The sequence below is a fragment of the Acipenser ruthenus genome, chromosome 33, assembly GCF_902713425.1.
Source record: "Acipenser ruthenus chromosome 33, fAciRut3.2 maternal haplotype, whole genome shotgun sequence".
Classification (NCBI taxonomy): domain Eukaryota; kingdom Metazoa; phylum Chordata; class Actinopteri; order Acipenseriformes; family Acipenseridae; genus Acipenser; species Acipenser ruthenus.
In genome coordinates this window covers 7,254,895-7,281,109 of record NC_081221.1, presented here as the reverse complement: position 1 = coordinate 7,281,109, position 26,215 = coordinate 7,254,895, and the positions used below count along the sequence as shown (strand labels likewise).

Genomic DNA, 26,215 nt, shown 5'->3' with positions numbered 1-26,215 from the left:
TATGGAGTGTGTGGGAACGGGAGCGAGAAAAACAAAAGAAATATAAAAATGAAACTAAAATATTAAGTGTCAGTGAAGGCTATTGCCCAACCTGACCTTTCTGGTGACCTTTTTTGTGTGCGAGATTTGTTTTCATTTACCTGTTTTATTTTCGCTCTGTGAGCAGTGTTTTTGTTTAAACCTTTTATTTTATTTTTGTTGTTTAAAAATAAATGGCGCCGCAGCGCCTTTTGCACCGCCGTACCTTGCCTTGTGTTTTGTTCCTGCATCTGACCTGACGTCACCACTTAGCCGCCCTGTCACAATCACGCTTTGTTTTTAATTTGAAGTCCATTTATCCTGCCACCATGTTATACAGTAGTTCGAAGTATTGTTCAACAGTTATTAGGATCCTTCCTAAAATACTTTGTTCAGAAAAGTGAATATAAAGCACATATCACTGGCCAAGAGCAAGGAAACTGTAACTCACAAAAAACATAGATTTTGAAATGAAAACATGTACTGCTGGTTTCACAGCCCGATAGCTGCTGGATTCCCCCTAAATGATTGAACTGCCAGTACATACCTTTGTGTTTGAGGGGGTGGGGAGGACACCACCTCTGGGGTCAATGGCACAGCATCCAGTGTTTGGGAGGCGCAGAGCATGTCATTGATGCTGTGCCTGGGTGCCAGCTCTTCTCCCTTGGGCTCCAGCTCCTCTGGCTCTGAGTCAGTCTCTATGCCAGCATCCTTCTCAGGCTGAGACAGAGCTGAGCTGTACATTGACTCCCCCAGGGGCCGGCTTGTGTCAAAGCAGTCTGGCAGGATGATGATGTAATCCTCTGTGGACGAGCCCTGACTCTGGACCTCATCTTTTTCATCGTCCTGCTGCTTCTGCCCCTCATCATCCTTATCAAGGACCTGCTCCACAGAGAAACTTTCAAAATCTGATTCTACACTGTCCTCTGAATGGAAAAAGGGAGAGGCAGATCAGTTAGGCGGTGTAGTAGGTTAAAGGCAGATAGGACAATTTATGAACAAGAGGTCATAGGCTTGTCCGGTTTCTAGTAATTGATTGATCCCAAAACTGGTAAGTGGAGTCACAAAGGATCCTGATGATTCAGCATCAACAATGTGGCTAGGTAACCTATTCTAGACCCTCATCAAAGTGTCTTCTACCCTGTCTGTACATTTTAGTGTCTTCTGGTTGTTGTTCTTAAAGTGTTTGCTATTTGTCATCTACCTTTTTTCTATATTTAATATATTTCCCTAATATTTTAGTAACCTGTTGTGTGTTCGGTATGCTTCTTTATTGTTGTGTCAGTTTAGATTATAATTTACCATGCTGCAAAAATATTTTATGAAACTGCACTGTGCATTGAAGCCTGATTGTGGGGAAGCATTTCAGTGTTGCACAATGCTTTGCCTTTTGAACAGCCCAGCTTTAATATACTTCCCCCAGAATCATCCTTGGGGAGTCTAGAAGCAATTTTTCTGCGATAGTTAGTAAGCATGGCAAATTATGGTCTAAGCAAAAACAATAGAAAATGACAGAGAACATTTAAAACAGGATATTAAGCAAGTAATGGTTTGTGGCTCAAGAACCAGAATCTTGAATTTCATTCCACATACCTGGCTGTGACTGCTCGTCAGGTTTCTTTCTTTCCAAATCTGTAGATGGCAAGCTTGTTTTTCCACTGGTTTCATCTCCGTTTCTGTCACTTGAAAAAAATACTTCTTGCTGTCCCTGCAAAGAGACTAGGAAATGCAGAAAATTTGATTAAAAATACCAGCAACCATATCTGTTCCTTTTTAGATATGTCAAACTAAATTACACTTTACACTTGTACAATATAATAGCCAAATTGCAATAATAACATGTAATAATTTCACAGCACAGTGACTATTAGGTTGTGATATCAATTATCAAAAACTGCCCAAGTGCTATGCAGTAAGTAGTAGGATTCATCTATTGGACACAGGGAACACATTGCCAAACTAAATTGGGAAGGCGGGGTGTAATTAAGGTTCGCCACTCACTCTTTGGAGATCCAGGTCTGCTCCATCTCTGTGGTTTGTGATCAGGAGCCTCTTCTAATGTAAGGGAGCGGATTACTGTCTCACAAACAAACTGGGTCCCGCTGATGTCCTCTTCCCCCTCCTCCAGGCCATGGGGGCTCTCCATATTTTTTTCCCCCAGTGTAACATCTATTAACATCAGGTCCATTACAAGAAAATGAAGTCAGGTGGCTCCCAACTAGTTAAACCACTTAAAAGGTAGAACTATAAGAAACCAAGTCAAGAAGACAAACTTTTAGGCTTGTGCGGTATATACTGAATAGTGCACTGGCTGAAACATTTGTCAACTTGACTTAGTTTTACCTTAGAATTCTGATTTGCAATGTTTTGAACTTATAAATTATTGAACCCTTTGGCTACCACTTATTAATTAATTTACAACAAATATTACATTTAAAACAAATTGTGAGTTTTTCTTTCTTCCAGTAATACTTCACCACCCAGAACAATTACCAATTAACCCTGAGCTGGAGTTTTAAAGAAAAATTGTACAAAGAAATAAATAAGCTAAATACAGAAACATGCTTTATAGCATATATGGCACATTTGGAATCTTACAGTAACCAAGCATAATATTAGTTTGAATTAGGAGTAGTTGCTACTGTAAACATCAATATTGTTTCAATTTTTTAAATACATTTCCTGCTTCATCCAGTAGGAATCATCTACAAAATTGTGAAATTATTTACATGATTTGTGGCTCAATATAACCTGCATCTTTAGCATAAAAAAACTGTCTGAAACGGTTCACATGAAAATCTGATAAGATGGTGATAGTCAAGCATTAAAACGTCTTAGTCACATTCTGCCAAAAAAAAATAACGTTAACATAATGCTCAATTGTACCATCTTGTGGAAGAAACGTCCTGTTCTGTACATTTTTTTTAAAACGACGAAATACACTGAGGATATTCACATGCACTGATGGTTAGATTTTGGTACTAACAAGGTACACTATTTTATATCTGTGACTGTATTTAAATTTGCTGAGTTAGATCAAAAATAGATCTGGAAAACATTAATTGCAAAGCAATCTCCACAAATAAAAAGCAATCAAGGAACAATATCCCTCAAGAAGCCCTAGCTATTATAATCCACAGGATTCCAAGAATTAATGTTATGGTGAAGCCACACGCAGCCTGCTTTGTTACAAGTGCAATAAATATCTATTTAATTATTGTCTGTCTATTTTTATTAACTATCTTACCAAGAAGTGTCTTGAATCCAATTCCCTCAGTCTCCTCCTCAATCTGGCCCAGTCCTGGTTTCTCCAAAAGGGGTCCTTCATGGTGCAGAGGGGACATGCAGGGGGTCATGTCTACAACAACAAAATAGGTACATGAATTTCGGAAAATCTGTATAATTCTTTAATAAGTGCATTTGCGGGTATTCTTTTTTACATAATGGGAAAAATGTAGGTGCTATCCTCCAAGGCTCCTCCTCAGTCAATTAATTATTCATAGACTTTTTAAGTGTTAACTTAAGACCTATTTATTTGAGTTTGCATAGAACAATGCCTGACCTTCGTTTTAACAGTTCCTATTGTAAAGCACTTTGGCTGTGAAAGGCACTATATAACTGTGATGTTTTGTTTTTTTTCATTGCCTTTCTTTTACCATATATAGATACTAATACTGCCATCATTAGAAATCAAAATAATCTAGCTTTGTAAAATTCCACTAAACTAATTCATCAAGACCAAGTTCTGGGTGTGTTGGCTTACCGACAGGTGTGTTATGTGGTACTCGCTCCAACTCTTGCACAATGTTGATATCCAGTAGTTCAAACGACAGCAGGTCCTGAAACAAAAAGCAGAAAAAACTTGAACCTCTTCAACACCAATATCAAGATTTCCCATAATGAAGCTGCATTACTCTCAGCCTAAAACATAAAGGATGTAGCAGAGTTTGCTGAAGCTAATACCGAGTATTAAAGCTTCACAATGTAGAGTTCTGTAGCGCTTTCATGTTAATACACTGTGATAAAAAATAAAAATAGAAACACTGGCACACACGATTGTGTAAATCGTATGTCCCTTTCTGTCAATTACAGTCACGCTGGGCAAGGTAGCCGATTTGACAGACTTTGATAGGGCATATACGTTGGTGCTTGGTTAACAGGTGCTTCTGTATCCAAGACTCTAAAGTGCTGACTCCATAGGATTTTTTTTTTATTATCTAAAAAGTAGCAGCTCTTAACACGAGAAGCCCAGCAGCAGTCATTTTGGCGGTTTTTGGTTTTAAAATGTAATTTTCTCCACTCGTGTCACACATATGGGGCTGCGCGTTCATGTTCCTTTCTGTCCGTATATATTAAATATTCTCACAAAGCATGAAACGAGGGAGTGTAGAAATAAAGGAGATATATTACATTATACCTAAAAGTCCCGGGAGCTGTCACATTGACGGCCACACAGAAAATAATTGCATTTTGATTATACAGAACGGTAGTCTACTTTATTATTTTTATTTACCAGTCCGCAATGTGTTTAGCTGTAATTAGATAAGTCTCTACTCTCTTACTGACTGACAGTCTATTGTTTTTCAATCAGCCTTTTCAAAGGCTGGCCCCTGCTTGCCAGGTGCGTTTTTTTGGTCAGTCAAATTAGCATCGGGACTAGTGAAAAAAAAAATATCAGAGACTGGAGTTTTAAACGCAACAAAATATGGAGTTAATGTTTTGGATCAGATGGCACGAAAGTATTCTGTGAAAGCTGGCTCCCGCCAGTAGCCTGTTCAGGTGTTTTACAATGGAAACTACTGGGTATGAAGAATGCACAGTGAAGAATTTACCAAGGAGAGAATATATTTTACAGTTAGCACAGCAACTTCACAAGAAGCATTTGGAACAGAGGGAGACTGCCAAGCGTGTACCCACAGCTGAAGCTGGCAACCCCGCTGACAGCCGCAAGAAACGGCAATGCCAGGTTGGCAAGTGTAATAAAAATAAAAATAAGGTGGAAAGTGCACTGCACATGTGGAGTAGCGCATATCTGTGTTGATTGTAAACAGTCTTAGATTCAAGGTAAAGGAATATCCTTTTGTTGAAAAAAAACTGAAAAAAAGAAAAATACATTTTTTATAACTTCTTGTGCTGCTGCGCTTCTGTAAAAAGTTTTCTTCTAAGTTTATTTATCTACATTGTTCATTCTGTTGAAAAGTTAAAAATGTATTGCTATGTATGTTGTAAACTATTCTACTATTTACAGTGTTTTGAATACAGCCGTCAGAAAGACTGCTGCGGGGCTTCTAGATATGAGTATATCTCTGGGTCTTCAAGTGTTAAATGAAAAATAAAGTGTGCAAGAGACGTTGCCAGTTTTATTGCTTTCAAATGCTCTGAAAAAACATAAAAACATACCATTAAAAAGCCAATTCACGTTCAACATGTGCACATCTTTCATACAGGAAAATGTGGTCTCTACAAAGTGCTGGTAATATAGATAAGATTTACTGGAACTATGTATATCCTTCTAGAACAATTTAAACGCCTGTCACATGCACCCTATTGACCTTACACCGTATTGAGTGTTATGAATGGGGATGTTTTTAGTCTCACACCTATAGGTTATTTTTGTCAAATGAGATGCACTACAGCATTACCTGAGCTGTTAGCAGATCCACCGAAGGGATATAATACTCCCTCTCACGGTCCAAGGATTCAAACTTTGTTACTGAATGTATAGGAGCCACTGCTGAAGAAGACTGCCTCTCCTCCTTTTCTGAAGCAATTTCTTTCTCTGCATTGACACAAAATTCGGTCTCCTAGAAAAGTTCAAAAATAAATTCCCTATGTCATATTATTCCACTGACAATGTGTAAATAACCAACACAAACCAGCACTGTCACAGTTAAATGTTGAGCGATGTTGATTCTAATTGGATTAGACACCAGTTTCTCCAGACACTTAATTGAATTAGACAGTTTTGTTGCACGGTTAATTAACTGTAATTAAAATGTGTTCATTTTCTGCAGGAATTATCAAGGTCACAGCACACATCCACACAACTGATTCTTTCTTTTTTTTAATATTGCAAAAAAATTAGTTAGAAGAAAACCAAGCTTAATTATAATTCAAATCCTGTTCTCGTCTCGTCAGATCTAACAAAAAGCTGGGCACCACAAAGAAAACATGTTTTTTTGTGGCGGTCATCCATCTCAATTCTGCAGCGTATAAAGTGCTGTTAGTAAACTAGTGGCGGGGCACTTTTTCAATTTGGGCCAAAACTGTAGTCTCACTACAACAGTGCAGATTTGCAGTTCTTTACTAGGAATAGCTGTGACCTTTGTGAATCTCTTAACTGTCTACCATCAGCTGCTCACAGACAGCTGCATTTGAAAATGTTTGCCTAAAAGTTATTATCCAACAAGGCACAATTTCATTTTTTCTTTCTGTCATTCTAACTCTGGCCTTTCAAGTGCTAAGTTTAGATGTTCTCTCTACTATTTCTTTTTCCTTTTTTAACTTTTTTTTTGGAGTCTCTAAAGCTCTGGAATACCCACTTATTATCCTTATTTTAGCTTCTTTATCTTAGTTTTGTTTAGTCCTGTCAAGTGTTTTTTATATTAGTTTCTATTTGATTGATTGTGTTTCTTCTGATTGTAATATTATTTCATGTCATAGACACCACTGAAAGAGAGACTTTGGCCTCAGAGGACTTTATTAGTAAATCTTTTAATGATAGTACTTGCCTCCTGTTTGTTGCTGGGAGATCTGGCCACATTGGCAGAGCTGAAGAGAGTGTTTGCACCCCCCTCAGGACACTCTGGGACTGGCAGGGGATCCACCACAATGCTGCACCACACTCTGGGCCCAAACTGTTCCCCCTTGTGGGCTAGACGCCAATGCGAAGTGTAGGTGCCTTCCATGGGAGAGGCTACAAACTCCACAGACACCACCCCTACCTGCCCGGGGTGAAGATATGGCACTGAGACTTCCTTCTTTTCACTGGAGGCCAGGGCCAGATTACCCCACATAAATTTCAGCTGCAATGTAATAATATTGGGAAGACAATTACCAAGACAATTCTGAAACTTCCCCGTTCTATGGGGAGGATTAACAAAATGACAACAGATGCCTCACTGAATAGTTTGCCGCTAGGTCAAAATGTTGCAGAATACCTGTACATACCAAGTCTACATGCCATATTTCCCCTGTTTTGGGGTAACTACATTGGTTTCCAGTAAAGCATCATTTTGAATTAAAATGTTGATCCTCACTTATAAGGTTGGCTTTGGTCCTGCTTACTGTGGGTTATTTATCCCTTACAAACCTGCCCATAATTTTTGTCATTTCAATAACTTGCTTAAAAACCTTTGGTGCAAGGGCATTTAGTTCACTTTGGAACTCACGTTCAGGTTTTATACAGAATGCTGAGTCAATCAACATTTTTAAAGCTAAGTTTAAAATATATTGCTTTGAGTTGCTTTTTAATAGAGAGCATTTGAGAGCTCTTTTTAGTTTGTTATATTTTTGTAAAGCAGTCTTGGATGCTATAAAAGACGCTCACTTTCTCTCTATATACAGTGCCTATAGAAAGGTTACACCCCCTTTCAAAATTTTCACCTTTTGTTGCCTTATAGCCTGGTATTAAAATGCATTAAATATATATATATATTTTATTTTTTCATTTATCTACTCATCCTACCCCACAACTTCCAAGTGAAAAAATATTCTAGAAATTTGTAGAAAATTAATTAAAAATAAAAACTGAAATAGCTTGGTTGGATAAGTGTCCACCCCTCTTGTAACAGCAATCCTAAATTAGCTCAGGTGTAACCAATCGCCTTCAAAATCACACACCAAGTTAAGTGGCCTCCACCTGTGTTAAATTGTAGTGATTCACATGATTTCAGGATAAATTCAGCAGTTCCTGTAGGTTCCCTCTGCTGGGTAGTGCATTTCAAAGCAGACTCAACCTTGAGCACCAAGGCGCTTTCAAAAGAACTCCGGGACAAAGTTGTTGAAAGGCACAGATCAGGGGATGGGTATAAAAAAATATAAAAGGCCTTGAATATCCCTTGGAGAACGGTCAAGACGATTATTAAGAAGTGGAAGGTGTGTGGCACCACCAAGAACCTGCCTAGATCAGGCCGTCCCTCCAAACTGGATGACCGAGCAAGAAGGAGACTGATAAGAGAGGCTACCAAGAGGCCAATGGCAACTTTGCAAGAGCTACAGGCTTTTATGGCCAAAACTAGTCAAAGTGTGCATGAGACAACAATATCCCAAGCACTCCACAAATTTGGCCTGTATGGTAGGGTGGCAAGAAGGAAGCCATTACTCAAGAAAGCCCACCTCGAATCCTGTTTGAAGTATGCAAAAAAACACTCAGGAGATTCTGTAGCCATGTGGCAAAAAGTTTTGTGGTCTGATGAAACTAAAATGGAACTTTTTGGCCTAAATGCAAAGCGTTATATTTGGCGCAAACCCAACACAGCGCATCACCCAAAGAACACCATCCCTACTGTGAAGCATGGTGGTGGCAGCATCATGTTATGGGGATGTTTCTCATCGGCAGGGACTGGTGCACTTGTCAGGATAGAAATGAAAATGAATGGAGCAAAGTACAGAGAAGTCCTTGAGGAAAACCTGCTGCCCTCTGCAAGAAAGCTGAAACTGGGACGGAAGTTCACCTTTCAGCATGACAACGACCCAAAGCACACAGCCAAAGCTACACTGGAGTGGCTAAGGAACAAAAAGGTAAATGTCCTTGAGTGGCCCAGTCAGAGCCCCGACCTAAATCCAATCGAAAATTTGTGGCATGACGGCATGATTGTTACAGTTTTATAAAGAAGAATGGTCAAATATTGCCAAATCTAGGTGTGCAAAGCTGGTAGAGACCTATCCCAACAGACACACAGCTGTAATTGCTGCCAAAGGTACTTCCACCAAGTATTAACTCAAGGGGGTGGAGACTTATCTAATTATGACCTTTCAGTTTTGTATTTTTAATATATAACTTTTTTCCCCTTAACAGTGTGGAGTATGCTGTGTAGATAAGTGGAAAAGAATCCTCATTTAAATGCATGAAACTGAGGCACTGACACAACAAAAATGTGAAAAAAGTTCAAGGGGGTATAGACTTTCTATAGGCACTGTACACAGTACATCTATATCTAAATACATATAAACAGAATAGCATGTTCATTCCAAGATGCTCCAAAATTTTGAGTTTGAAGATAAACACATGTTCCCTTTGTTTCCAAGCAGCATTTGTTCCATAGAACTACTGATCCCACTATAGTGATGTCTTCAGAAGTGTGATTATCATTGTTGAAATGTTGAGCTACAGGAAATGTAGTGGTGTTGATGCAAATGTTTTGTAAATGTTCCATATAACACCTTTTAGTTTCCCCAATGTACAGTTTGTTGCATTTCTTGCAGATAATGCAGTATACTATTCCTTAAGGAGGTGCATGTAAAAGGTTAATGGATGTTGAATGATGATTTGGTGCCTCTGATCTCAGTTTGGGTGTTAATGTATTTACAAGTAGTATATCGTGGTCTATTACATGGAAGTGTGCCTTTTAAAAGTTCCCCAGAAGGATGAATCTCATGGTGGACTACATATTCTCTTAGATTTTTGTCTCTTCTATATGACATCAGTTGGGGAGGCTTGAAAATACACATTGCAGATGGGTTTTACTGTAAAATGTTAAAGTTTCTTTGCACTATTTTCTGTATTTCTCTGTTGGCATTGTGATAAGTGAGGACCAGAGGTATTTGTCACCCGCATGTTGATTACTATTATTATATAAAAGTATCCTTTCTGATTATAATAGAAATGTGGAATTTAGCTTCAGTAATGATCTCGTCTGGAAAACCACAATTTCTAAAAAAGTAAAACACCCATTTTCTCACTGTTGTTGAAAAAGTCTTGATCATCGCTGCAAATACATCTGTCTTAAATATTGGGAATATGGAATCGAATTATGACAAGCTTTTGGGTGTGGAGTCATACTGCAGATACAAATGAGAAATTGGTTTGTTTGTAGTAGATTGTAGTGGTCTTAATGGTGGAATTCAAAGCTGTGATGGATATGTCTAAAAATGATTTGCTGAAATGACAATGAACTGTTTTAAATCTTGACAAGTTAGTTGAAATTCCGAAGATGTCATCAATGTATCTGAGATACAGCTAAGGTGTGTTTCCATTGTATTGTTGTAAAAATACATTTTCAACTGATCCAACAAACATTTCCATAAAAGGAAAAACACTTAAAAGTGAGCACAAGTTCAGCCAGTCTCAGAAGGTTATCTGCTGGGAGCTCTTTCACTATCCTACGCTCTTGGGGATAACGGTGTAGAGGCTTTTAATGTCAATCGTAAACAGTAGGATTATCACAATGGTTTTGTTCTTTGAAATTATCAAATTTTTGTAGAAAATGTGTATTCTTTGACATATGAGGGCAGTGATTCAACAAGGACTTTAACCCTTAGCGGTCCATTTATTCAGCGCGTCAGGGCCAATTTATTTTCACACGCGCAGTTTATTTTAGACACACGGTTTAAACATATTTTTTTTTACAGTAAAACAGGTTTAAAAGGCACTGCATCTCAACAGGTCACCCAGTACTGCATCTCCAGCTCCACCCCACCCCTTGTTCGCTGTATTTTTTACATACCTCTACATAGTAGTGCATACCGATAAATCATCTCCTGATCACTCGTTTTATCACCAATCACCAACTCCTCAATAATGTGATCCAAGTCATTACTTTACTCTAAAAAAAGCTCTGCAAATGTCTGTGATATTCTTTGAGCGCTGGATGCAGAAGCAGCTATCTTGTTTGTTTATGTCCGTGTTATATATGTGGTGTCCGGGCTATCTGTATTGATGAGATACGCCCCTTTTTTTTTCTGGCTTCTCTCGGCGCTTATCGGTCTTACTCGGGCATTGAATGGTTTTCTCAGCTTTTTCCGGACAAAAAACGACTAGAGACCTGTTTTTTGCGTCTTTTTGATGATGTCGGACAGGGTCCGACATTGGACCGGAAAGGGAAAATTGTAATGTCGGACCAGGTCCGACGTAGGGCCACAAAGGATTAATGCAAAAGAGATGGTCCACGATGGTTGCAGTTGGATTTGTGTGGGGGTGTGTTTACATTACAACCTAACTCGCTTCCAATTTCTTATTCTTACTACAATTGGCTGCAAAGACAAAAAAGCTAACCAGTGATTGGATAATGTTTTGTTGGGTGGGTTTTTATTCTGCAGAGTTTCCTAGTAACTGTAATATTACTTGTGTAATAGAAATTAAAAAAGGACCCGTCGTTAATATCTCTGAGTCACGGAGCCCGAATGTCCGAGTCCGAGTCACACAAGGTCGAGTCTGAGTCGAGTCTGAGTCGAGTCTGAGTCTTTTGCGACTCTAGTCCCAGACTCGTCCTACAAGCATGTAAGTTGCCATGGTAAGTATTTATGAAAAGTTACATCACTACGGCAAAAAAAGTTTAATTCCAAAATAGTACCTTTGTTTCAGTTGTCCAGTTCACATTGCCAGTATTCTTCATTGTCCAGTGCTTGATAAATTTAGTACCAGGCTGAAGGCGAGTCCCATCGGGTAGATTCTCATCCAGAAACACAGCACTCATGGTGGGAACAATGGAGTTACAGGCCAGCTTCGGACACCTAAAAATAATAATGCAATCCTTTCATTGAAGGTACTTTTTATGTGTGTGTGCTCTTGAGCTAGTACCATTTTAAATTGAATTGGGGTTTCATACACTAATACACACATGATTATAACACTGTCATTATTATTATTATTATTATAACACTCCCCCTCCCCCTTCTCGTATATAGAATGGTTTGGTCCAGAATTAGCTTGTCTCAATGTTCTATTGCAGCCGCTTAATAGAGAATGAGACTGATGTTTTGAAACAGAAGTGCATCCGTTTGCAAAAAAAAAATTGTGTAAGGCCACAGGTACCCTTTATTTGTTTGTTGCGATTGAGTTTTATCTTTTAAATAAATGTTTAGCTTACTTTATCTACTTAATTTCTGATATATGGATGGGTCTAAAAACAATAAAACGCTAACTGCAAAACGCTGACACCTTAGCACAGCGTTGATACAGGTTCCCGTCACCTCTCTTACATATTATTCAAACCTGGTGTTCCAGACCACAGACACGCTATATTCAAACTTTTTCATTATTTAACTCTCAAGGGTTTCTTATCTCCATATATTAATAGGAGCAAAACAGTTAAATATTCTGCCCCGACCCTGCAGCACTACACCCGATACGCAGACATAAAAATATCCTGAGTATCTCACTTTCATGTGCCACCTGGAATGATCTGAATTGGATTGTTCCATCATCAGAATAATAAAATTAAAAGAGCTGCAAATTAGGAAAGCTGTCAGAATTCAGCCTACACACATTGCTTTGATTAAATGACCAAGCTAAAGTTGTGAGTAAAGGGATTCTACTCCGAGTCTAGGTTTTTAGAACTACCCTGGAATATGTTAGTAAATTAACAGGTGCCAGCATTCAGGCTCATACTAACCCTTCCATAGTACCTCTCTTTTTTCCTGCATCATTTAAACAATAATATAAAGACCTACAAACTCAGATGGGAGTTACTGCAGGCTAGATTAACTCAGATAATAACTTTGGTCATTTCAGTAACACTAGTCAACAAGGCAGTCAACAATAAACAAATACCCTGGGCCAGATGAGATCCTCCCAATAGTACTCAAAGAAATGAAAGTATTTACAAACCGCTAACCAAGATCATGCAACAGTCTCTTGACACAGGGTTTTGTACTGACAGACTGGAAAATTGTAAACGTAATACTGATTCACAAAAAGGGAGACATAACCGAACCAGGTAACTACAGACCAATAAGCCTGACTTCTATTATATGTAAACTTATGGAAACTATAATAAGATCCAAAATGGAAAATTACCCATATGGTAACAGCATCCTAGGAGACAGTCAGCATGGTTTTAGGAAAGGGAGATCGTGTCTAACTAAACTGCTTGATTTTTTTGAGGATGCAACTTCGATAATGGATAATTGCAAAGCATACAACATGGTTTATTTAGATTTCCAGAAAGCTTTTGACAAAGTTCCGCATAAAAGATAAATTCTCAAACTGAACGCAGTAGGGATTCAAGGAAATGCATGCACATGGATTAGGGAGTGGTTAACAGGTAGAAAACAGAAAGTATTGATTAGAGGAAAAACCTCAAAATGGAGCGAGGTAACCAGTGGTGTACCACAGGGATCAGTATTAGGTCCTCTGCTATTCCTAATCTACATTAATGATTTAGATTCTGGTATAGTAAGCAAACTTGTTAAATTTGCAGACGACACAAAAACAGAAGGAGTGGCAAATACTGTTGCAGCAGCAAAGGTCATTCAAAATTATCTAGATAGCATTCAGAACTGGGCAGACACATGGCAAATGACATTTAATAGATAAAAGTTTAAGGTACTGCACGCAGGCAATAAAAATGTGCATTATAAATATCATATGGGAGATACTGAAATTGAAGAAGGAATCTATGAAAAAGACCTAGGAGTTTATGTTGAAATGTCTTCATCTAGACAATGTCAGATGAAGCTACAAAAAAGTAATGTTAAAACTTTACAATGTATCTGTGACAGGGTGGCTGGGCGGTGACGTCAGGTCAGAAGCAGGAACCATCACAAACTGACACCAGTACTGCAGATCCAAATAAATGACGTGGCGCGCCGTTTTATTTTTAAATAACAAAAATAAATAAAATGTTTAAACAAAAAACACTTGCTCACAGAGTGAAAATAAAACAGGTAAACAAAAACAAGTCACAAACACAAAATAATAAATAATACAGGTCAGGCTGGGCTGTAGCCTTCACTGTTCCTGTATATTTTTTTCTTATAGTTTCGTTTTCACTCGCTCCTCGCTCGCTCTCTCCGCTCTAACACGCACCCTGAGTGTAGCGAGCTACAGGCTTTTATGCAGGTGACCATCTCCCGATTTAGCAACAAATTAATCACTTAATTAATTTGAGAGATGGCCACCTTCTGCACAAGGTTTTCTAATTATTCCTGGCAGAGGACGAGTACCCACTCTCGCCTCTGCCAGAACACATTTTAAAATAAAAACAATAACAAACACACAGCGCTCGCCGTCACGTACACACAATAACTATCTAAATAAATAAATATACAAAAACAATACTGACGGCGCTTCGCTGTCATATTTTTAAATAACAAAACCATAATACAAAACAATAAATTGCATAGGGGCAGAGGGGGAGACCCCGTTCTAAAAATAAATAAATACATTTAAACAGCAGGGATTACTACCGCCCTGCTACAGCATTAGTATGACCTCATTCTAGAATATTGTGTTCAGTTCTTCGTCACATTACAAAGAGGATATTGCTGCTCTAGAAAGAGTGCAAAGAAGAGCGACCAGAATTATCCCGCATTTAAAAGGCATGTCGTATGCAGAAAGGCTAAAAGAAATGAATCTATTCAGTCTTGAACAAAGAAGACTATGCAGTGATCTGATTCAAGCATTCCAAATTCTAAAAGGTATAGACAATGTCGACCCAGGGGACATTTTTGACCTGAAAAAAGAAACAAGGACCAGGGGTCACAAATGGAGATTAGATAAAGGGGCATTCAGAACAGAAAATAGGAGGCACTTTTTTACACAGAGAATTGTGAGAGTCTGGAACCAACTCCCCAGTAATGTTGTTGAAGCTGACACCCTGGGATCCTTCAAGAAGCTGCTTGATGAGATTCTGGTATCAATAAGCTACTAACAACCAAACGAGCAAGATGGGCTGAATGGCCTCCTCTCGTTTGTAAACTTTCTTATGTTCTAACCCACTGGTGGCTTTACTTTGGTTGGGTTTTAATAGAACATGTCACAGGGATATGGTGTACAATACTGGTAACCATTCAAAAGGCTTAATTTCTACAAAACACTGTTTCGTAATATACCACACCCCAAGGGTTGTGCATTTCTATTCTTACACTATAGTGCTTGACTTGGTTCCCCTTGGCTTGAGTACTGTGGCATCTGAAACGGCATCATTCGAATCGTTCCAGTGAAGACCCCTTCGATCCATTTTCAGTTGCTTCTTTATCTCTTCAACCTCAGTCTTGAGCTGTCTCTTTTCTGCTTTAAGTCTTTGCTTTTCAGCTTTCCTAAAACTCTTGTCTATCCGTTTCTGCAACCTAAAAAAAATGAAAGAAATCAGAATGTATGAACTACAAATTACAAGAATACTCTGCTGCAAGATAAGAAACTGCATTAAATGAGTGAATCATATTTAACAATGATCTATATCACTGGATGAGCATTGATGAGCAGAATAGCCTCCTCTCATTCATAAATTTCTTATGTTTTATATATAAGTAAAAGTATTGGCAAATCTTAAAATTTACTGGTAAATGTCGACATTTACCAAGTAAAGCGGTAAATGTTCTAAATAAACATGATAACTCTTTACTTCAGACATTTACCGGTAAACCTCAAGAATAACCAAGTGCCTTTGGCTGATGACCGAATGTCTTTCTAATCGCTTTGGCGCATTTCTGTAGTTGCCAACATGACAGGGAAATTGTTTCTACACAGTCACTTTCTGGTGGGCAAGGGTTCAAACGACGTATGTGCAAGAAAAAGGGTTCCAGCAAAAAGTGCTTTGTAAAGGTTTCACTGACTGTCCTTGTGGCATTTTGTTGTCATAAGCAAAGTGTGATTTTTCTATTGAAAACACTAAAGGTCCTAAATGATTTAATTTTTCGTTTGTAACAATGTTATTTTTCATCAAAACTACTACATATTTGGATTACACTATCCTTCAACACCACTGTGAATTGTTTTATTTGCAAATTTACCAGAATGTTTGTTGTTCTACATAAGTCGATCACAACATTGTTCAGTACCATGTTGAACTAGTTTAAATTGCTCAATTGAGTCCACAAGTGTCGTCCAACCAACCTGAACAACCTGGAGTAAATCTGCCAAGAAGAATGGGCCAAAATCACTCCGACACTGTGTGCAAAGATGGTACATACTTACCCCAAAAGACTTAAAGCTGTTATTGCAGCGAAAGGTGGCTCTACCAAATATTAAAGTGTGGGGGTTGAATACTTATGCAAGCACGATATTTCAGTTTTTTATTTTTCTTAAAAATATTTCCCAACATAAAACCAATGTCACCTTACAATAATTGAGTTTCAGTGTTTTAAAATAAAATATCAAACAGAACGAAATTTCAATGTACCATTTGTAATTCAGTAATATGAGAGAATTGGTCAGGGGTCTGAATACTTTTGCAAGGCACTGTATATATTTTGTATTATTTGAATTTTTGTTTGCGGCGCAGGTCAAAGCGCTGCATATTTGTTATTGTTTTATATTTATATTTTAAAAACTTCGTGAGGATGCGTGGCTGATCAGCTACTGATTATTTAACTGGCTGACAGTCACGCGTCCTTACTAAACTCGTGCAGACTGTGGCCGAGGGGTAATAAGATTATTAACAGCTAGTTAACCCCTCGGCCAGAATATAAGAACCTGCAGCTGTCAGTGCTCGGGGGAGAGTGTACAGAGGAGAGTACGGGGAGCGGAGAGACCGAGGAGAGAGAAAACAGATTAAAAACAATTGCTGCATTTAAATATACTTGTTTCTGTTTATTTGTTTGGCCAAAGCGCCTTTTTGTTTTGTTTGTTTAAATCTTTTGTTTTTGTTTTATTATTTGATAAAACACTGAACGCCGTTGCGTTCAGCTTCACCACCATCCATTCATTGTTTCGATTTTGGTACTTCCTGGTCCATGACGTCACCATACACACGCCACTCAACTGCTGCTTGGTCACAACCACAAGGGTCAATTAACAACTTATATGCAGGAATAAATACATTATTCGATTATATACCTGCATTTACCATAAGCGTCAGTAAATCATAACATGTCTGAAAAGCACTTTCTTCATAATTTCAACATTTAACGGGCCATGGGTTGAAGCTGAAGAGCGAGCTTTTTCACAGAAATGGTGGTGAACCACTGAAACAGGCTGTGGGACACTGTTGAAGCAGAAACTCTTGGATCCTTCAAGAATAGACCGGATGTTGTAATGAACAATACTGTACAATACTTGTACAGTAAATCTCGGACCACCTCAAAATGGGGGTACGCGGCAGTGCCTGGGATCAACCACCCCGCCATCGATTACAGCGGCTTGGTGTACGAGTCATCCCAGAGCATCGTTGCGCACTTGCTCGAGTCAGTCAGACCAGCTATCACTAGTGGCTCATCTGTTCCCCCCCAGGAACCCTCACGACAGCCCCCAATTGCACTGGTCCGGACTGCCTTCATGGTTGACCCTCGTTCTTAGTGGCCTGGCGTTATCGTTTAGTTTTTCGGGGTTTCAATTTAACAAAACCATGCCGGGTCGTGGAAGGGGAAGACATCTACAATGTCTTCCTCCTTCTGAGCCACTTGATTAGTAGGAGGGGCTGTGGCAGGAGCTAACAATGGAGCTTGCAGGGGCGTGGTCCCCACTTCACCACAGCTCCTGGGCCAGGACTCCAAGGTCATGCCACACGCCTTTACTAAAACAAAAAGCTAATGCTGTCGCATGACATAAGACGAAGATTTACTGTAATATGGTTTCTTCATAGGATGATGAACTCCACACAGAGTGAACTCATGGTATCCAGATTGCTTGGTCAGGAGGAAACTGATTTCTTACCCAGAGATCATTGATGTAATCCTTTTCGACCCCAAAGTCCATGTCACTTCGTCCATAAAAGCCCACGTCATAACCATTAATTGTCCAAATTTCAAAAATAAGAACAGTAAAGAGGGGAAAGGAGAGTGGGATATAGGCGTGTGGAGTTCACCATCCTACGAAGAAACCATATATAGTCGCCACCACTTATACCATACAGGGTTATTTCGGGCAGCCGTTTATATCAGACAAATAGCATTTGCCATTCCCATTCCCATTGATTTCAATAACAAAGGCATCATTTATACTGTGGTAAGCATGCCGTACATCTCGGGCAAACTCTGGTGTTTGGATCTCGTTGTGCCATTCACATATATTTCAATAACAAAACACACTGCTTATACTGTAATAATCGCTTTTACTAATCCACAAATCAGCTGTTTTCACCTCATTACCTTGCCACTTCCACAGATTTCAATAAAAAAGGCAGCACTTTACTGTAGTAAAAGCTTGACCGATCGATCAATCAGCTGTTTGCACCTCGTTACTGAGCGGTTAGCCCTGTACTGTACCTTGGCTATTTAATCCCTGTACGCAGTGTCGGGTTTATTTAGTATGATAAAACAGCACTGACTGCAACAGCAAGCAAGCATGGCTGGAAAGAAAAAAAGCAACGCACATCAGCACGAAAATTCAGTGTAAATAAAACGTCTGTTAGATGCTGTGCGCTTACTAAAGCATGCTTGGAACTCTGTCAGTCAGCAAAAATGCAACGTTGCTTGAAAAAGCTGGGGACAATGTGGGAATGGACCTGAGAAGGGGATGGGAGTGCAATGTAAATAATGTGTGTTTGTAAACTGTGTTACTAAGCCACTGATTAGTAAATGGATACATGTGTAAGAAATAAAGAAACTGCAATACTGTTAGCGTTCTCTGTGTGTTTTGGTGCTTGTGTGACAGAGCTGAAAGACTTCCTGTGTGTGAGTGCGTCACTGATCAGTTAGAGATAGCGAGTGTTGGACCAATGAGTGAGGAAGGGGGAGGGACTTGGGTGTCTGTGTGTGGAGATGACAGTTCGAAAGATAGAAGCAGGATCTGGCGGAACTCACAGTTTGTACATTTTAATCCAATAATGGGCACACTTCATAGGAATGTATTGCTTAAAGAGAATCATCCACTTGAACAGCAGGAGGGACTCACCTACAGCTAGATTTTAGCCGGGTGCATACATCTCTTCAAATTTATGCTTTAGAAGGTCTAGAAGTGGACATAATTTGAAGAGCCTGTCAAACTGAGGATGGTCGCTCGGGAGTACCTTAGTATTGTCGTTGTAATGTAAAAACCTTATTAACTGGAATCTGTCCCGGCTCTTTCTGGGGGGGAAAAGTGGGACGGCATGGATTGGATTGGTGTACCAAAAAAAATCTATTCTAGGTTTTCCCCTATTCCTATTAGAAAAGATAAGCCCCAGAACTTTTTCATTTCAATAACATGTGTGGGAACCCGCTTGCATACCCACGAATGTGGCCCCAGGCTGTTCCCAATGCTGTGCCAGATATTGTTGAGCATACAAATTGGTTTGGCTCCTCTTCCTGACCAATGTTGATCAAAAAAAGACGAATGCGCAAAATCACATTCAGCAGTTGGCTTGCAACCCCCCACCCCCCCCACCCCCCCCACCCCCCCCCCACCCCCCCCCACCCCCCCACCCCCCCCCACCCCCCCACCCCCCCCCCCCCCCAAAGAAAAAGAAGAATCGGAGCACAGCTGCGCCACTTAACCAAAAGAAAACTTGAAAATAAATCCATCTGCAGTGAAATTTGAATCGGTCCAAAAACTTTTTTATTATTATTTTCCAACAAAACATATTCTAGGGTTATTATATCAAAATATTTTAATAAACCAATTACTGGTATGTAACAAGATTTATCAGTTTGATTAATAATTTGATTTAGTTAATATTTTAAATGTTAATAGCTAGTTAGTCACAAAAATGTATTCATCATAGGCATCAATTGAATTTTTAAATCAATGTTATCAAGTGCAAAAATTAGTATGAAAACATTTCTACAAAAGAAAAAACCCATTCCAGCACCTCAAAACTGAGCCCGCGGTAAAAACTCCTGTAGCTGCCTTTTTTGTTCTTTATACTTTGCAAAACTTATTCAATTTTATAAAATACTGAACACACTGTTTACATCTGCGAGCACAGCGATCACATCACCTTAACACTCCCCTATTGTCAGAGCTCTCGCTTTACATCCCACCTACAGGTAGGCAATCTGTTAGCTCTGATTTGTGAATTTCTGCTTTGATTGACAGTCCGCCAATACTCCCTTGCTACACTATTTTTCTACAGTTACAGCTGGCATAGAATGTCATTGCTCCCACGGCCCACCGTGGTCTGCGACCACAGTTTGGCAATCCCTGTACTACAGTATAAATCAAGGTCGTATTTTGTGTGCATATTTTTTTTGTTTTGTTTGTTTTAAACCAAATATAGAACAGGAAAAAAAATCAGATCAAATAACATACCAGGAGACATGACAGCCTCAGATGTAGGAAGTATCTTCCTGTATCGTCACATCAACAAAACAAGATGTAGAATAATCAGATGCGTCACTTCAAAGCTAATTTAATGAAACGTGAGATGGTAACACAGCTCTTAAAGGAATTTTTTATATATTTTTTTTATTATCGATCCCCATTGAACAGAAACGAAAGCTGCACACAAATTGTTTTAAATTCACTCTGGATGTATCACAGCAATAACCAGCACTAGCATTGAAGCAGGCTATAAAATAGCATGAACAACTGTGGCACATCAAAGGTATTTTATCCGTGTAACAAAGTAAAATTGGAACCACCGACCCCTTATTATCTGTAAGAGCGTCTCGATGAGTGATCAAGTGAAATACAGCAATCCAGCGTTCATTAATAAAAAAAAAAAAGTTCTTCAGGGCGTACCTGGTACGTTAGGCAGCAATGAGTGAGCGTCTTTATAGCAGTTAAGGGGTTATACAAGTATTCCATCAGCTGGATGTTTATATCCTGTTTATATATCATGGGATACTGTCAACCACAGTTTTACAACACATAATTACAAAGGTAGAGCTAGTATCAACGTAAATAATGTACAAAGAACCCATGATGCAGATACACAGTATTCAGACAATTATATCAGTCTTGTATGTCAGAATTGGGTTTATTTGTATTTATAATGAAAACCTATCAATTTTAGGCGAAATGCAGCTACAGTAACTCTGAACAGCTCTGTTCCCATTCCACCAGATGCATTACTCAACAACTGTAGACAGTCATTCTTATTTAAATTGGAGTTTCTGCAAATTATTACCAATACCATTTAACTCTGTTGACAGAAATGGTCTTTTGTGTTAACCATGATTCACCACAAATATTTAAATAGTGGAAAACTGCTGTTGTTGTCAATAAGCAAGTTGTGGAGACCAACCCATTTTGGATTACAAATCTATATCTGATATTTTGTAAACATAACCTTTTCTAAATTGTACTTTAGATTAGAGTTGGCAAACTATCATTTAACTAACATGGGCAATTTATTAAATATTTCTTATTTTATCACCTGAAAAAAAAATATATATACTTTTACCTTGCATGGTCTCCAGCAGCTGGTAGTTTGTTTCCAGACAGATGGTTTGATGTTGGTGTCCCGAACAGAGTCCTCAACTTTATTAAGGAATGGGCAGGATCATGTTCATAGTTACAAGGCTCACACAATTCACATAAAGTGTAGAACGGGCACACACTGTTAGGAAACAAATGAACAGTCAAGCAAACAAAATCAAAGAGGATTGCAATTGTATGCATGGCGTAAGCAATTGCTGCTGAGCTTTAAAAAAAGACAAGAAAAAGGAAACAAAGTATATTGAGCTGGGACAAAATGTTTGTGTATTGGAAAAACACTGCATGAAATGTATTCAGAGGCTAAAATTACTAGAAGTATCAAATACTGTAACAGCCAGTAAAACCCACTACAAGTGAATGAAAGAGGGGTTTGAATAAGCAAGAAGCAAAGTCCAGCGTCCTTAGTGACTGGTTTATTCAGGTTCCAGTGTTATTGTTAGAAAGAAATCACTCCATGGTTTGTGGCCAGAACTTTTGAAGGGGATATTGCCATGGTATATTTTATAAGATAGACAGAAAACTGATAGGGATGGACAATAATGACATTAAATCACATTTGTAGTAACCGATTACCAGGTATAAGTTATCACATTGAACACGATTATTTTTTATCATGTTTAAACTGCCAATAATTGCAAATTTAGTTCTCAAGCACCTTCTTTTTTCTTTATCTGATTTTCACCATAGTTGTTTAAAATAAAGCCATTCCACTAGACACGAGGCTAGTTAAGATCCTTAGGCCTGACCTGATGTGGAAAATATAAAAAAAATAAACACAGGTGTTCAGGAAGGATCTTTGTCGAATTTAGTGGTGCATAATGTATGAGGAGAACACAGGAGGTTTTGGTGCATTACAGGGGCCAGTTCTGCTGCCTGCCTGCCGAGGAGAGGAGATCTGAAGCAAGGGTTTTGTCTTGACTGAATGAACCTCGGTCAAAGAAGACAGAAAATGAGGGGTCCAGCTTGTCCCAGTAGAAACGTGGTTGCTTTTATAAACTAAAAAAGGAACTTGTACTTTCCAAATAACAGCTTTTCTGAGAATAACACATTTAAAGTTTGTGCTTAGCGATTACTATCTAAAAAAACTTTCTGTTAACTGTTAAAACACGATGTTGCTCACAACTGCAATATCACCAGTTGACCGCTGTGGTCTGGGAATGTATTTCTGAAGAATTACCACAGAATTTATTTTAAAGGTGTTAGTACAGGATCTGGTCAGGATGTTTAACTAAGATGCTAGCTTGCTGAAATTAATTATTCTAGTTAAAATGTTGTAAAAGCATATTATTCATATAAAACCAGGCTAATGCACTATATTTATTTTTACTTCATGTAGTACATGCATTTATACTTAAAACGCATTATAGGTATTTTTTAGCCTGTTTATTATTGCCTAGTAAGCTTATTAGTTTTCAGGCACATTGTAACCACATAAACTTTGAGAGGATGTGGTGATGTCAGTTGTAATGTAATGATTGTGTGCGTCTTCAGGCAAGATATAAATATTGAAGTCAAGCTATAGAAAATTGTTCTCTTTTTTTATCTCCAATCTTGACCTAAGTTTGCAAGTCAAAAGGGGCCCAGCCTTTTCTTTGAAATCCTGAAACTCTGCCTGAGACAATTTGATTGAAAAGCTTACTCTATATGTAGCTAATTAACACACAGGAGGGTAAGAATGTCTTACTTGTGTCTATTATATTGTATTTGATAGTATTTTTTTAAATGGGTGGATACGATTGTTAAATATGCCTGTATAACATGAAGTATTAATTCACAGTGCACAGGATGAGAGAGGTACAACATATCTCAGTACCAGTGATGCTTATGCTTTTAGCTTTAGCACCAACCGAAACTCTCGTCTCCATGGCTTTCTTATAAATTCTAACAGTTTCTTACAACCTTATGATTCTGTCAGAAACACAGTTTGACAATAATATGATCAATAATAATTAGTCAGTACTATAAAACAATAAAGACAAAAAAAAATTGATAATATGGATGTGTGTATATATACACGCACATTGCTAATAGTAAATTAGTATTAAAAAATAAAAAAAATAGTATAGGGAATACTATGTATAAGCTAATCATTTTTAAGAACAATCTAAATCGTTGCTGTATTTTGGTGGGTGAGTGTTGATTTTGCTAAAGTGAGCAACAACAACTGACCTGCATTGGTAGCAAATTCCTGTAATCCTGTTCTGGCAGCTGCTACAGACTATGAGCCAGTTGCTGGTGTTGGCTGATGTGGAGCTGCTTTCTGGGACTTGGATTCCCACCCCTGCGGATTCATTTGAGGAACCCTGTGGCAGTGGCTGAATGCTGAACCTCTCTGACAGTTCATGACAGATCTTCTCTACAGCTTCCTTTACTACCTGATCTTTGAACTGAATAAATTTTAAAAAAGGAATTGCAAAGATTATTTCATGGTCACCAAGTAAATTCTCATTTCAAACATACTTGACTAGTTTCTCTATTTGCACATTTTTATTCAGATAGTAAAAAAAACAAGTAATAAACAACAAACAAAAATTGATGCATCAAGAAATCAATCATGCTTGTGAAGTGGAAAAAAAGTATTACCGTATTGTGTATATAAAAATGAGGTAAAAAAAAGGTTGATTGAGATTGTGTGTCGAATGTAAAGACGCTGGGCTCTATGTACTAATATTGGTTACGTGTTCGTAAATGCTGCAAATTTGTAGCCTCTGTCCTTCGTAAAATTTTTGCGTGCGATATACTAAGCAGCTCTGGTTCGTGAACAACTTTGGTAATATCACCGCAAGGTTACGAACGGCATAAATTACAGCACATTATACAGGAGAGATCGTAATTTGCATATCATTATAAATGGATTTGCAACACTGAAATTCATGATTTAGAACTTCCTTCTGGCAAGTGAACAGATAGAAGTGCCAGTAGTTGGCAAATATTCGATCGAGCGATGGCACCTGCAGATTCAACTATGCCACCAGGCAAAAAAAAAGGAAAACAAATTTTGACAGACGAAATTGACCTGTTAGTGAAATAGAAAAAAAATTGGAAATATTTAACACTTCGCATGGACAAAAAGCATTAATAAAAGAAACATGGAAAGAAATAACTAACAAAATTAATTCACTGGGACTCTAAGCGACAGACACTTGACATTCAAAGTGAATGGAAACAAAAAGTCAACACAAAACACGAAAGCCAACCTAATATTAAAATTTGATGTTCAATGTCAATGAGTCAGTTGCTAACTTTGCAGCTAATCAAGACAAATGTCTTGAATGTTTCTGTGAAATCAGTGCAAAATGTGATTATCTGAAAGACATTTTGAGATTCAATAAATTATTTAACCTCTGCTGATAGACATTTAAAGCATCATTCCTGTTCAGATTACTTCAAGTGAGTCGGTGTTAAAATGCGATGAAGAATGTAATACAGAAACATTACAATGTAACAATGTATTATGACAAAATGAATGTGCAGTGCAAGACCATGGGCACAGCGATAGCAAACAAAAACGTAGATCTGAAAGAAAGATTTCCCCAAAAATGGCAAGCATAAATAAAACTAAGATTGTTTCTATATACGGTGTACCGCTGATTTTTGTACCCCAAAAATCAACAGTAGGTTTACCATAGTAAATTTGCACAGTAATTCTTGTTTACCATGTTTGTACTCTGTGCTTCCCTATACTTTCATTGATTTAGTTTTTTATGGTTGGTCACATCAGGTTGTATTAAAGCACACAGTTTGTGTACTGATTGCTTATCTAAACAGAATTTTAATTTAAACTCTGGATCTTACAGTATTGCCAATCCTGGGTTGAAATAATAGCATAGCATTAGCGAGCTCAATTTGAGCTGCAATAACACTGCAATAACACCATTCATTGTTTTCACTTGTTCCGTAGGCAACATGGGACGTGTGGCTGGGTGCTGTGTAAGTTTACAGAGGTTTACAGAACAAGCACATTAAAATATAAAAGAACACAAAACAACATGTATTGTCATTGTTATTTAATATAAACTATTAATAAATATATATTTTTTTATTTTATTATTATTTTAATGCGCTAAAGTAATTATATACCCGGCAAACGTTAAGCAGGAGGTTTCACATACGAACAGCCAGTTGAATCTACGCCAGTGAGAGGCATGTGTAAAATAACAGGCTCAAACTGCAGTCGTAAGTAGGAGAAAATTATAGTACATCAAGGTTAAGGGCGAACCTTCGACGTTATAATGAGATTCGGAGATTTGCATACGAAAGTAGTTTGAAACTAACAGTCGTAGCTAAACTACCGTGGCAGTGACGAAACTATGTTATGGGAGTCAAAATGGTTTTAATACATCGTGGGTATGTCTACAAATTCACAAAAACCTACGAAAGGTCAAGATATGAATGAAAAATCAATGATACATAGAGCCCACTATCTCAAAATTTGTGGTCTGGATAACTGACATATGATCTTTGTAAAACAGCTTAAAAATGACTGCCACAAAGAGGTTCATTTTTCTTGCACGATACCAAAGATTGAACTTGACCTAGAGAATTCCAGAATATACTTGTGACTGAAGCCAATGATTCAAATGTGGCCATTATAATACAGAAATAAATCACTATATTTACACAGAAACAATTACCAATATGTTCTGTAATCACATGCTGTTTTCATTTGTATTAACTCATTTGAAAATAGTAATACATTGTAACCTGGTGTACATACTGTTTCCATATAAGCAGTAAACCACAGTGGAGGCTTCGGTTGATCATCTTGGTTCAAATGGACGTCATTTTTCATTGTCT

The 26,215-nt window shown here is 38.1% G+C and overlaps 1 protein-coding gene across 4 annotated transcripts in view; it reads right to left on the bottom strand.

The window, feature by feature from the left end:
• Positions 1 to 26,215, bottom strand: part of LOC117433407 (next to BRCA1 gene 1 protein) — an 83,586-nt gene that overhangs the window by 26,267 nt on the left and 31,104 nt on the right. For 3 of the 4 annotated variants that reach the window (XM_034055639.3, XM_059006768.1, XM_034055641.3), the window contains 12 exons: positions 26,136 to 26,213; positions 23,588 to 23,805; positions 21,384 to 21,539; positions 15,046 to 15,249; positions 11,532 to 11,691; positions 6,750 to 7,043; positions 5,661 to 5,822; positions 3,782 to 3,857; positions 3,266 to 3,376; positions 2,020 to 2,187; positions 1,612 to 1,737; positions 566 to 944 (listed from right to left, as the gene is read on the bottom strand). In XM_034055639.3, coding sequence (XP_033911530.3) covers positions 566 to 944; positions 1,612 to 1,737; positions 2,020 to 2,187; positions 3,266 to 3,376; positions 3,782 to 3,857; positions 5,661 to 5,822; positions 6,750 to 7,043; positions 11,532 to 11,691; positions 15,046 to 15,249; positions 21,384 to 21,539; positions 23,588 to 23,805; positions 26,136 to 26,213 — 2,132 coding nt within the window. The remainder of the gene's footprint in view (positions 1 to 565; positions 945 to 1,611; positions 1,738 to 2,019; positions 2,188 to 3,265; positions 3,377 to 3,781; positions 3,858 to 5,660; positions 5,823 to 6,749; positions 7,044 to 11,531; positions 11,692 to 15,045; positions 15,250 to 21,383; positions 21,540 to 23,587; positions 23,806 to 26,135; positions 26,214 to 26,215) is intronic. The other variant, XM_034055640.3, reaches the window with a different exon arrangement.